The following is a 13,286-nucleotide window of genomic DNA, read 5'->3' on the forward strand; positions in this document are numbered from 1 at the left end:
ACTTACTGATGTTTCCATGTTTTTTTTTTTAGTTTTTTTTTTTTATACAAACAAAATGGCTAAATGTTTTTTGGTATAATACATGGCCTAGTAGTTTGGTTTATTTGTTTCTTCCTGAAAGCCTAATGCAACACAAATTGTGGAATTCTAATTTAGTGTTTGTACTTTAGTTTCAGCTGAATCAGTGTTTGTGTAGTTCTTTTGCAATTTAATTCCTCTAAACCTGGATGTGGAAACATTGCTCTTGTAGTCATGTTGCTGAATAAAGGCACACAGTTTAAAATTTCCTGACTTACAAATTCTTTAACATTCTTTATCCAAAATGTGACGGCGTATTTAAATTGTATAAACAAAATAACCTCAGATCTGAGCAAAAAAAGTGTTAATTTTCTGTAAATAAATACTTAAACTCCATGCGTTATCTTGTTCCACGTATACTCTCCCTCTTACCTCCTACCTAGATGGTGGAAACTAATTCATTGTATTTAAATTGGTATGGTCATGATTAGTTATATCAACCACAACTGACCTATAAATAGGAATATATGAAGGAATTTTTAAAAATTCTGCTTAGTGTAATTAAGTGAATTAAACATCAACATGACAAGCCTAGTGTGAGTCTTGCAGTTTTGAAGTATCTTCGAAACCTTGCCCTAAAATTAGTCTAAATATTTTTACTTTTCTTCCCTTGTTGATAATTATGCATTCATAAATGATTTATTTAATGAGTGTTTAACATGAGGTTAAAAGCTGTAGCACGCAAATCTTCAGAATGGTGTTCTACGTGTGTCTATATTTGAAAATCGTATCTTCTGAATTTCAACCCTTTTCCTCTGATTAGTGTAAAGTACCCTTTTAGGTCTGCAAGCAATCTAAAAAGACTGATGTGATTCCATTCTATTTTTAGTTTTAAACCCATTTTTAAGTGAACGTGATTTCAAGCGGTTTTAGCCATTTAAAGCATGCTAGGCGTGACGAATATATGCTATTTTAGCGTTTATGTTGCTGTGTTAGTCGCAAATTAATCAGCGTAACGCTATAATAAGACTGAAGTTCATAAGATAGTACCTGGTGGAAGGGAGGAGGAGGAAGTTAATTTGGGAAGACGATTTAGTGAAGGACCCTAGTCGACCTTTATGCCCATGAATATATAAGGATGCAATTCTCTAACAAAAAAATATCTTATTTCGGGGGACCTTTTATTCTTATATAAACTATTATGGGCATTAATATTATCTAGTTCTGTTAATATCGAGAAAAGAGTTTTATAATCACAAATATTGTGGTTTACAAAAGTAACGTCAGGCACATTTCATGGACACCACGAATGTTCCGTCGTTTAATACTTTTTTTTTTTTTTTTTTACCCTTGCGGCTGAACAGAGCAGCTAGCGAGCATGCTAGCTAGTTATATACATGAATAAAAAATATAGAGGGACATCACGAGAAGGGGGGGGGGAAACATTAATTTTGTTTGGGAGCAGGACGGCAGCGGCGGTAGAATGGCTTTAGTGCGGTTACTCTCGGCTTCTGTTTCGTCTTTACGGTTGGTAGCGAGGACTTTACAGCGCCCTTCGCTGAGTGCTGCCGTCGGGAAAGTTTCATCACCCGGACTGAGGGGATCCCATCACTGGGTCAGACTAGGCGTCTTTTATTTTGTAAACCTGCCTATGTTGTACGTGGTGATACCATGCTAATCGCAAAACAAGTTTGCTTAAATTCGTCTAGTGTTATATTAGTGTTCTATGAATAAATTGTCATGCTAGCTAGCAGCATTGTCATGATGACAAGGCTTGCAGTTACGACATTCTTTGTTTACATCGGCCGTTGTATGTCTGTGTCTGACCTAGGTCGTTGCACCGAACCACCTTAAAGCGCTGTCATCTATAAGGAAATTGTCTCCATCCATAATTTACACAAGCGAAACCTCCAGAGGTATGATTTAACATATTGGAAGGCCAGAACATCAAGCCCAATGTTGTGTGCTAATATTTTATGGGACTGCTCTACAGTGATTCTGTTTCTTTACGTTCCTCATAGATGGTAAACCAAGTGGGCCGGAGCGTCGGTCAAGAGGAGGAGGAGATGAAGGAAGGAAGAGTGACTGGAAGAGTCGTTTAGTGCAGGCATGTCTCTAGCCGTTTCTCATAAGATTGTAATTTATTGTACAGATTGTGTACAAGATGCCCCCTGATCTGCTGTGGCTCATGATGTCACTCTTATGAGGTCCTTTTTTTGTCACATGCTGAGAGACTTTTATCTTTTATTTTTTTAATCTTTATTGTTATTGTAAAGCGATCTGGAGTCTGTGAGAGGTGCTATATAAATTGAAATTATTCTTATTTTATAATTATTTTTGCTCATTTCTCACACTTTTATCCTGTAACATAGGGGGATTTTCCATGGGATGACAAAGATTTTCGCTACATAGCAATCACAGTAGGAGGAGTTGCATCAGTCCTGCTCTACTTGTACTTCCGTGATCCAGGTGTAGAGATCACTTGGAAAGACTTTGTCCATCGCTACCTGGGCAGAGGAGTAGTAAGAACATTATCCAATTTAGTTGATGGATGCCTTTAATTTCTACTGGTAACACCTGTTGCTTAATATGACCCCTTTTAAAGCAGCTTTTATTGTGGAAAAAAGGGTTATTTGAGCTAAGTTGGGTATTTTCTTGATATGACTTAAACATATTTGGGAGTAATGTTATCGTATATCTTACTGGCTGTTTACCCAGTAAAAATTCTTATTTAAAGGGGCTCTGTTGCTTTGTCTTTACAGATTTGTTCTTGTTTTTCTCCCTCTGCAGGTTGACCGCTTGGAAGTTGTGAACAAGCAATTTGTCAGGGTCATCCTAGTCCCAGGGGCAGACATTTCAAATGGTGTACGTTCCACTTCTAATATCCCAAATATTGTACAGCCAGCATGCCCTGTTTTTAAATTACAGTACCTTCATTAGTGAGAAGTCATTAGATCAGATGAAATAATATTCAGTTTAGGTTTAAATTCATAAAAATGGCTAGTTATTGAATATTGTTTATAATGTGCACATCCTATTAGAAGGTAATCACCAGATATGTGAGGCAATGAGATATTATTTTCTAAGTACAGGTAAAGAAAAATACTTTGACATGGCAAATAGATTTTCTCCTAATAAGCCTGACCCTCCTCCCCAGAGCTATGTGTGGTTTAACATTGGCAGTGTAGATGCGTTTGAGAGGAATCTGGAAGCTGCCCACTGGGAGTTTGGTCTGGAGCCCTCCCACAGAACAGCCGTAGTGTACACCTCAGAGAATGTTGGGTAAGAATATGCTCATGGACCTCCACTGCCCTCTGTGGTTAACACGATAATCTGCTGCCTGACGTAGTACAGTAGTATTCTGTATTATTCATGCCCATTTCGGCTGCTTACTTGTTTGACATGCCAAAATGTGACTGGAAATACAAATGCTGAAGTCTTGCTAATCTCTGATATAATCTTCCAGATCTTTTCTTATGAGTGTCATTCCTACCTTGCTGCTGGTTGGCTTTTTGCTCTTCACGCTGAGGCGAGGCCCAATGAGTGGAGGTGCAGGGGGTGGCAGGGGCTGGCCTTTCAGCATGAGTGAATCCCCTGCAAAGATGATGAAGGACAATATAGATGTCAAGTTCAAAGATGTAGCTGGATGTGAAGAAGCAAAAGTGGAGATCCTAGAGTTTGTCAATTTTCTGAAGAACCCACAGCAGTACAAGGACCTGGGTGCTAAGATCCCCAAGGTGCATTTTTTAAAGAGAGCAGCTGAAGAGAAGCATTATCTTGCCCTTTATGTTTCCTGTAGCTCATGTGGTACAGCAGATAGAGTAATCATTTTCCCTTTGAACTCTAAGGGTGCTGTGCTCTCAGGCCCTCCAGGAACAGGAAAGACTCTGCTAGCAAAAGCCACTGCTGGAGAAGCCAATGTTCCCTTCATTACTGTCAATGGCTCTGAGTTCCTTGAGATGTTTGTGGGAGTAGGACCAGCCAGGGTAAGCTGAAGACAGAGAGAATGTTTTTATGTGTTAGATAGGAAAGATACAAGGTCAAAGAATTACTTATGGCAACATTTTATGGTAAATATCACTAATTTTAATACTTTCCTCCCATCACTTGACTGTCTATATTATCTGTAAGAATAAAATGCGCAAGCTGACACATTCACTCGATCACCTTCAGGTGAGGGACATGTTTGCCATGGCTAGGAAGAATGCCCCATGCATCCTTTTCATCGATGAGATTGATGCTGTTGGCAGGAAGAGGGGTGGAGGGAACTTTGGAGGTCAGAGTGAGCAGGAGAACACCCTGAACCAGCTGCTTGTGGAGATGGATGGTATGTCTACAGCTGCAGGATATGAGTTTGATGGGCCTTATTTCAGTCTAGAAGTAATGACTTGCGTGGTAATGATTTGCATCACTTTTAACGTTTTTCTTTTGTTTGTTTTTTTTTTTACATCTGACAAATATTACAATTTCACTGAGAAATCTTTTTCATGTAACATCAATTCATTATAATGTGCAAATATGTCCTAAATTCTCACTTTATGGCTTACCCACAGGGTTCAATACCAGTACGAATGTGGTGGTTTTGGCTGGCACAAACAGACCTGACATTCTGGACCCTGCTCTCATGCGACCTGGGAGATTTGACAGACAGATTTACATAGGTACTTTCATCAGTTCTGAGATAGATTGCAGATTTACATAGGCTCTTCCAGATGAGCTGTTTTTCATGTCATTAGCGATAATCTATTGTAAAATTAATATCCAGTTCATGCCTTGGCAGATTTACTCATATGATATGCTACATTTCTGAATCCTGCAGGTCCTCCTGATATTAAGGGCAGAGCCTCCATCTTTAAGGTTCACCTGAGGCCTCTGAAACTTGACCCGACTTTGAACAGAGATGCTCTTGCTCGGAAAATGGCAGCTTCCACCCCAGGTTTCACAGGTCAGGAAGACATCTGAACCGATATGTTCTGAAGTGTCCTGAAGCATGCAAACTGAAGTGTTATGTATAATTCTACTCATTAGGATGTCAGAATCTAAGCACAAAAAAGCACTTGGTCTCATTACTCATGTTTACTGTAGTTATGAGAAGCAGGCTTAAAAAAACTAAATAATTTTCGCTATTGGCTAAAATTTAAATATATAGTATCGAGTGATCAGTGCAGTATTTTCCATGTAACTAACATTTCACTGATTGAAATGTTATATGTCACTGATTGGCAAAATCATAACATGCTTTGTCAAAGAAAGTTGTTAAACAATCTTATATAGACTTGCATATACACTTTTGGACACTATAACAAACGTTTTTGTTTTGGGTTTTTTTTGTTTTGTTTTGGTTTTTATTTTAGAAAATCATTTGGAATATATAGATTATTTTTAACAGTCTTCTGATTGTGCGCTTACATTACTTCTTATCCATATCATCTATCATAAATGACCATATCTCTCTTTTGCATTTGAAATGGTTATTCAAAATAAAAAAGAAACCAATGGTATGCAAGCTGGGGCCATTTTCTGTCTGCCATACCATTTGCTGCGGAGCCTTAACTTAAGACTAAAGGTGGAGTGGCTTGTGTGTTAACGATGTGTGATAATGATGCTTACTGTGTGCGTGTCATGTCTGGGTTATCAGGAGCTGACATAGCGAATGTGTGTAATGAGGCTGCTCTCATTGCTGCCAGACATCTTAGTGAGGCTGTCAATGCCAAACACTTCGAACAGGCCATTGACCGAGTGATCGGAGGTGAGGCTTGAAATCAGTACCCTTTTGCATGCCTTGTTTTCTTCAACTGTCTTCCATCGAGAGCGCTTACAGAACACACCAGAGTCTGATGAGCTCAAATTCAGAATTGTCTCATGTTTATAAGGACTAATGAATAGTTTCCAATTCTGCATGGTTCTGTTTATTGTTCAGATGACACCCATGTGCAATGCGTTTTGTCCATTCTTACTCCAGGTTTAGAGAAGAAGACGCAGATCTTGCAGCCCACCGAGAAGAAGACAGTGGCGTTCCATGAGGCTGGCCATGCAATTGTGGGCTGGTTCCTCCAGCACGCCGACCCATTACTCAAGGTGTACGAACCGTATTTAAATACATACTATTTCACATTTTAAATATGGAGGTGTATAATATTTCAGACCAGCTCATACAGGTCATAGATGGCAAACCTATACTGCCGCTCAGTACTATTTTGTTGTCCCAGGTGTCCATCATTCCACGCGGAAAGGGTTTAGGCTATGCGCAGTACCTGCCTAAAGAGCAGTACCTCTACACACAGGAGCAGCTCTTTGACAGGATGTGCATGATGCTGGGAGGCCGTGTGGCAGAGCAGGTCTTCTTTGGCAGAATCACCACTGGAGCTCAGGACGACCTAAAGAAGGTCACCCAGTCTGCCTATGCACAGGTATAGGTTGTACCCAGAGGGGTCCCCCCCCCCCCCCATAATTTCACAGGCATATACATTTTCCCACCTTTTCCCTTTATTACATATTCTAATTCTCTTTTTTTCCCTTCTCTCTCTCTCTCTCTCTCTTTCTCTCTCTCTCTCTCTCTCTCTCTCTCACATGTATTCTCTGTCCTACAGATAGTACAGTTTGGGATGAGTGAAAAGGTGGGGCAGGTGTCATTCGATGTGGCGCGGCAGGGTCAGGTGGTCATGGAGAAGCCCTACAGTGAGGCTACAGCAGAGCTTATTGATGAGGAGGTCAGAGAGCTGGTGGACGGCGCTTACCAAAGAACGCTGAAGCTCATCAGAGAGAAACATGACCTGGTTGAGATGGTAAGAACTCGCCCTCCAGTTCTAATAAATACGTGTTTTACACAGAGCCCCGCTGGCCGTAAGTACAAAGTGAAAGATGACTGATGAGTTTTATATGGCGCTAGGCTTAGACAGCTAACTGATGCATTCTGATGTTTCTGTCACGCAGGTAGGAAGACGTCTCCTGCAAAAGGAGGTCCTGGACAAAGCCGACATGTTGGAGTTGCTCGGCCCCAGGCCATTCGAGGAGAAATCAACCTATGAACAGTTTGTAGAGGACACCGGCAGCTTTGAGGAAGATACAAGCCTACCAGAGGGGCTGAAGGATTGGAATCAGGGGAAGGGACAGAACCAGGGAGAGGTGTCAGCATCACAGAAGAAACAGGCAACCTAAAGTGAGAGAGACTGCAGAACACTGGCTGCATGGTGCTCACCATGTTGACTTCAGAGCCAGTGTGATTGTATTGGCTTTCTTTCTGTGTAGGGAAGAGGACTTCACTTTGTAGTTTGGCAGGACCATATTTCACTTTTGCCAGTAATTAACAAGGGGCTAAAAACTAAATTGGAAATGCCTTAACTATCAGCAATAGAAAAAGGCCTAGTAAATCAAAAAACCCTTTGAACTGAAAAACACTGAAGATTGTATAGCCTTTCACTTTTCATTTCAGATAGACAACCTCTAGTTTGTGGTACTTATTTAATTCCAAACTTCCAACAGTGACTTCATGACCTGAATTGTTGACATTATAGATTTATTTCCTCTTTATGAGAGGGGAAGCGAGAAAAAATGTTGCTGTATATTTGTACAGTTTGCTTTTGCAAGTATTGAAGTGGTATTTTCACAAATTTGTATATGATAAACATTATACTTATTTAATTAAAATGGTTTTACCTCCATAAAATGAATATTTATTTGTGTCTCAAATAATGTGCAATATTTGCTAAATGTTTGCTTTAGTTTAGTTTTGACTTCTTCCATCAACAGGGGTTCGTGATTATTTATCTAAAAATATCATTTTGCAGGTTTCACTGCAACTAAATGCCAAAATTCTGCGCTACATACACAATAAAGACTAATGTATTTATGTACATTCAAACAGAACATGATTGGTTATCGTAACCTACTTAATGTTCACTTAATAACTCCAGTTTTATAGTAGATGGCAAAATGATTTCCTGGTGATTGGCTCCCAAATAGGTTTTCATTTCTGGCTGAGAACTATTCTAAACACAACCCAGACACGCTGCATGAAGTGAATCTTCCATCACAAATGTAGTTGAGAGACCTGACCAGACTCCCATTCTTACTGTGTCCTCCCTACAATATCCAAGTATTGTGTACCCTTCTGCTAGTAGCACTGAACTGGCAAATTTATTTCAGCAATTTTTCAAAAGAGCATTTCCGCTGTAGTAGCTGTAGCTGTTGCACCATTAACAGTGACGATCTGTCTTCCACCTTCGTTTTAGTCCATCATTTCCACCAGCACTTTTTCCACCATCGCTGTCATCTTTGCTTTATCTTTCACCATGGCTGCTCCGCGGAGAGCCCACATCCTCCACTATCCACTCCTTTCTATGCCTCGGTGCGCTCCAGACTGAGCCGTAATGACTTCCCTGTGTCAGCACAAGTAGGGCGCAGGCCGAGTGATTTATCACACTCTCCCTCCCTGGGCCTCCCTCTCTCTGAAACCGATGCCCTGCTCACCAGGGAGACTCCCATTTTAGCTCATGCACACAGTCTAGAGTGCACCAGAATCAGTGCTGTCCAAAGTGCTTGGAGACGCTCTGTACTGAAAATCTGGAAAAATATTAAACTGTCCATGTTTTTTATAATCCTATCCTACAGATTCCATGCTATGTTGTTTTATAGTTTAGGTGTTATCTTGGAATCCTGTATACCTACAGAAGCACAAACGCAAATTTGGCTGAAGCAGTGAAGGTGGGAGATTAGTACACTACAGTTTATGAAATATGTGTCATATGTAGAGTAAACTATGTATAGATTCATGAGTGTTGGCTATGTTAAAGCCTGACATGCCTAGGTATCTGTTTCAGGGAATATTTGGACTATTTTGTCAATACCTAACATCTATGCATAGTGTCAACCACTAAACAAAAATAAAGCCTAATAGTTGAATTGTCCTGAAAAGATTTGTATAGTGCTTACTTTCATGAATTTGAATTTGCACCACTGTTCCAGCTGAATCAGAGTTGACATCTTATGACACGTAATTAAATATGCATAGGGTGATATATTCAGGGATAATTGTAGGTTGATATTCAAACAATACTTTATAAACAATACAAAAATTCATTTTGAAGTGTTAAAACAAGGTAACAAAAGGTTTCATATATTTAAAAGAAAAACCTGACATTTAAACCCAACAAATGTATTTGTGGAAAAATAAGTAAGAAACACACACCATTTCCTTGTTATTATATTTTATTCATTTTGATCTGTTTGTTTTACCTCTCTGTCTGCATTGCTTTACCCATCATATCCTACCCTGTATAACATGCTTAACTTAATTTAACCCTGTAATAACCTGTAATTGTTTCATTAATAGCTTAGTTTTATAAATGCACATGTTGGAAATAAAATCACACAAATAGCATATAGATATTTACTCATTTCAGTTTAAGCTGGGATTCTTTCAGAACACTGGTTGAATACCTAAAGGATTTTCAAGAGAATCACTGGGTGGAAAAAAATCATTTTGGCACGTGTTGTCAAAAGCATTTCAACAGGCATTAGGCCTATTAGGAACCCTCACTCAGCATACAGCCAAATCCCATTATTTGCTAGGTTGCTCATGTACCTGGTGCATAAAAAGCCTAGGTGTTTTACTTTCTATGTTTTATGTTTCCCAGTGTTTACACCACCTGAAAGCGGTGAGTGCAACATAATATGTGCAAGTTGCTAAGCTTTTCTTCCCCCTCTGCATGTAGAACACTTATAGTGCAATGTGTTCATGTATGCTGTCCCATAGGCTGTTGAAATAAAATGCCCCTTTCCTTAAAGTAGATTGCAGTAGTTCTCTATAACTCTTAGATGTTTTTTTTCTCCAGAGCCTGTAAAGACTCTAAATGGGCCATGATACTTCATGAGACCATGCTTCAAGTTCTTCATAGAAAGGAATGACCATATGAATTGCATTACAGATTCTCCTCCCATATATTGCTGGTTAAAGGAGGTGTAATGCATATCCAGAAGAGCCCAATCTCTCAGCCTTTCAGGTTAATTATTCAATCCATTTGCCTCATTTAGGCAAGGAAAATCATTTTCTCTCAAGCAGGGTTCCTTGTATCCTTCCAGAGATCCCTCATCACTTCCTTAGGAAGGAACTTTCAGCCTCCAGACAAGGACGTTTTGTCCTCTCTGAGCTCATGTAGCTGGTTATGGCTCAGGGCTGCTGGGATTGGGAGCGCTCAATCTTCAGCAAAGGCTCTGTGTTCTCAGAGTCGCTGTGATGCTTCCGCTCCCTGGCTTGCTGCTCCCCTTTTCCACCTCGGGTCCAGGAAGGCGATCGGACGTAACCGCTATGAGGGAAACGCGGCAGTGGGGGGTGCTGATGATCTGAGGGACCAAATCAAGCAGACAGATGAAATGTGTTACCACTCTCTAAAAAGCTCAGAGGAGCACAAAAACCCTTGTTATGTTCCATTTGGATTTAGCCTGAACTTTTAAAACCTGTAATTCACATGCACTTCCTACTGTACTTTCAAACCCTCAATTCTTTCTTTTATGGAATTGTGCTGGCTTGTCAGTGTTAGGTTGTTTGAAGACAATGGTCTGGCTAGTCTGAGGCCAGACATGCCGTAATTTAAGATGAGCACCTAAAGCTACAGTAATCTCAACAGTTGAGCACCTAAGGCGACAGTAATCTCAACAGATGAGCAAGAGACAGAGATAGGCCAATGCCTCTGACAGTGTTATAAGATTAAATATTCAGGAGGAGGCACATATCCATGCACCGCACCTCACTGCTATATCAAATAATCATGTGCCTACATAAAGAAAATACTCATGAACTATGGAAAGAAACACTTTACTATACTCTGTCACCTTGTTCACAATGGCTAAACTAGCTCTTGTGGATTTATTTCTTGAAGTTTGCATTTGCAGTGTGTATCATGGCCAATCACTACAGTCCACTTCGACCGATTTTCACATAAATAAGAAAAAATAAAGTTGATCAAGTTTCCAAAACTTAAAATGTTAATGATAAATTTTCAAGGTTCAACAGTTTGTCCAACTATCAAATTATCCTTTTAAAAATTATGCCCTTGGGAAATGAACCTGAAACTCACTTGCTAGAGTTTCATTGTGATTCTCTTCATCTGAATCAGCAAAGACTTCTCCCAGCTCCTGATCAGACATGTCTGTGAGCTCGGTCAGGTCCAGGAGATCAAAGTGCACCTCCAGGGAGGAGACACTGCTTAGGGGCTCTGAGGGAGGACAGTACACCACGCTGAAAAATCATTACTGGTAAAGAGACCAACAATCACAAAACACCACTGAAATGTTTAGAATTTAGCTAATGATATAGAAAAAAGTGGCATTTATCTTAGAGAAATTATTCTGCTTAGTATGACTTTACATCACCTGACGAAGTGATAAGAAATGCTCACGCCCTACCCCATGCCAATGCCCTTCATGGGCTCCCTCACTTACGACGTTTCTCTGCACGCAGCACCTGGCAGTGATACCCAGGGCTTCCGAGCTGCTCTCCTGAAACATTGTGCAGTGCCTCAGCAGTGAGACTGGCAGAGCTGGAGGACTTGAGGAGTTTGGGAAAGTCTCTCTCTCTGTTTTGCTCTGCCAAAAAGAATAAAACACAGGAAGATATTTTTTCTCTCTTTATTAGAAGCTGTAAATATTAACATGTATTAATGGATGAGAGCATTGCTAGCTAATCTTTAAAAAGTCTTTAATGTTTTAAAAATCTTTAAAAAAAAAATCTTTAATGTTTAAAAAGCTTGCTGGTGGCTACCCAACTGAGAAACATGATAGACTTCTGTTTCACAAAGAGCTGATGCTGATGCAGATTGCCACCCTGCATTGATTTCTCTAAGACAGCAACCACAAAATACAAGTATTCTATTTCTTTGTAACCATTACTGATATCCTGGGAGAAATACAACCATTTGATACAGATGACTTGTTTTAACATACATCTTCATGAGATATATATATATATATATATATATATATATATACACACACACACACACACACACACACCAGGGGCAAAGATATTTAGACTGACAGTTTATTACTATAACTGCTTCTTTCTCTGCAGTATTCTGGTCATCCGACCCCAACCCCTAACATATCATTACAGTACCTAAGCCACTCGCACACCCCACACACAAAATGTCAGATATACTTCAGATCTGGCCTATATTGATTTCAATATCACTTCATAAATCTACACACTCACATGGTAAATATGTGAAACACAATGAATAATCCAGTATATCTAACAATACAGTATATCTGGAACTATAAATGCTGCTTTTTTAAATGTACATTTTATTTTTAAAAATAATATTAATAATAAAATTATAATTTATTTTTTTATAATGCCAATGTTACAAAGCAAATGCTGCAAACATGTGTTTCAATGTCAAATTCTATGTGAGCCATAAAAACAAAACACAAAAACATCAACATCAAAATAACCCAAAACCATAGTCATATACTTATGTATTTTCAGAATATGTTTAAGTTCTAATCTTTTAAATCCTAAGCATGCATGAACACCAGCTGTCCATGGTGCTACACAGAAGCAGTTAGCATGCCGGCATGGTCTACTTACTTGCCTTATCTGCAAAAAGTACTAGGCCCTGCTTTAGTAAGAGTACTGCCAGTGAAGGGATGTTTCAGTATTATGTCTGCACTGCTGTATGCCATGCTGTGTTAATGCAAAAAAACCCAAAATCAAATGGTCTCTTACCTACAGCACTGGAGTCTGCCTGAGCCTCCATTCAGACTACAGCAACAGCCAGCGCAATGCTGTCTGGTGCTGCAGCCAGAAAAGACCGGGGGGGAGGGGCGCAGCCTCCTCCCTCTACCACACACACACACACACATACACACACACATACACACACACATACACACACACACATACACACACACACACACACAAACACACACACACACACAGTCTCTCTCTCTCTCTCTCTCTCTCTCTCTCCCTTTCTCACCATTCCTTCTCTTTTTGCAGGCAGTCACGTATCCACACTTCCCTTGTCATTGCAGCATGCACAGTACAATGACATATGCAGAGGAAACAGAGGAAAAAGGAATACAGAAAAGTTCGTCATTATGCATGATGACTGTGGGGCAGCGCACCCACCAATAAACAAGAAATAAAGATTCTGGCATGTGGGTGTTTCGTTGATAGGTCTCATGGGGGCTAGGACAGCAGCCACTTGGCACAGACTCATGGAAGTCTTGGAAGTCTCTAAAGGTCATTTAAATGTGGTCTTTTTACT

At 39.8% G+C, this 13,286-nt stretch overlaps 2 protein-coding genes across 2 annotated transcripts; one reads left to right on the forward strand and one right to left on the reverse strand.

The window, feature by feature from the left end:
• The first annotated feature begins 1,379 nt into the window (after positions 1-1,379).
• Positions 1,380-7,688, forward strand: si:ch1073-174d20.2 (AFG3-like protein 1). Its single transcript, XM_027001076.2, has 16 exons — positions 1,380-1,633; positions 1,850-1,934; positions 2,040-2,125; positions 2,391-2,540; positions 2,809-2,883; positions 3,176-3,300; positions 3,485-3,755; positions 3,867-4,004; positions 4,192-4,345; positions 4,572-4,679; positions 4,838-4,963; positions 5,657-5,767; positions 5,981-6,096; positions 6,228-6,428; positions 6,609-6,803; positions 6,952-7,688. The coding sequence occupies exons 1-16, from the start codon at positions 1,502-1,504 to the stop codon at positions 7,174-7,176; spliced, it is 2,298 nt and encodes a 765-aa protein (XP_026856877.2). The 5' UTR covers positions 1,380-1,501; the 3' UTR covers positions 7,177-7,688.
• Positions 7,689-9,207: 1,519 nt separating this feature from the next.
• On the reverse strand, positions 9,208-12,811 carry dbndd1 (dysbindin domain containing 1). Its single transcript, XM_027001033.2, has 4 exons — positions 12,743-12,811; positions 11,458-11,601; positions 11,094-11,231; positions 9,208-10,359 (listed from the first exon to the last, which is right to left on the reverse strand). The coding sequence occupies exons 1-4, from the start codon at positions 12,771-12,773 to the stop codon at positions 10,187-10,189; spliced, it is 486 nt and encodes a 161-aa protein (XP_026856834.1). The 5' UTR covers positions 12,774-12,811; the 3' UTR covers positions 9,208-10,186.
• Between the last annotated feature and the right edge of the window lie 475 nt (positions 12,812-13,286).

Source organism: Electrophorus electricus, chromosome 2 (assembly GCF_013358815.1).
Source record: "Electrophorus electricus isolate fEleEle1 chromosome 2, fEleEle1.pri, whole genome shotgun sequence".
NCBI classification, from domain to species: domain Eukaryota; kingdom Metazoa; phylum Chordata; class Actinopteri; order Gymnotiformes; family Gymnotidae; genus Electrophorus; species Electrophorus electricus.

Excerpts from the sequence above, each read along its gene's own strand:
- dbndd1 (XM_027001033.2), bottom strand. The coding sequence starts at position 12,773 with ATGGAGGCTCAGGCAGACTCCAGTGCTGTAG. Across the intron at positions 11,232-11,457 it reads GCTGCGTGCAGAGAAACGTC|AGCCCCTAAGCAGTGTCTCC; the intron begins GTAAGTGAGGGA and ends GTCCTCCCTCAG. Across the intron at positions 10,360-11,093 it reads TCACAATGAAACTCTAGCAA|ATCATCAGCACCCCCCACTG; the intron begins GTGAGTTTCAGG and ends TTGGTCCCTCAG.
- si:ch1073-174d20.2 (XM_027001076.2), top strand. The coding sequence starts at position 1,502 with ATGGCTTTAGTGCGGTTACTCTCGGCTTCTGTTTCGTCTTTACGGTTG. Across the intron at positions 1,634-1,849 it reads TGAGGGGATCCCATCACTGG|GTCGTTGCACCGAACCACCT; the intron begins GTCAGACTAGGC and ends TGTCTGACCTAG. Across the intron at positions 6,097-6,227 it reads ACGCCGACCCATTACTCAAG|GTGTCCATCATTCCACGCGG; the intron begins GTGTACGAACCG and ends TTGTTGTCCCAG.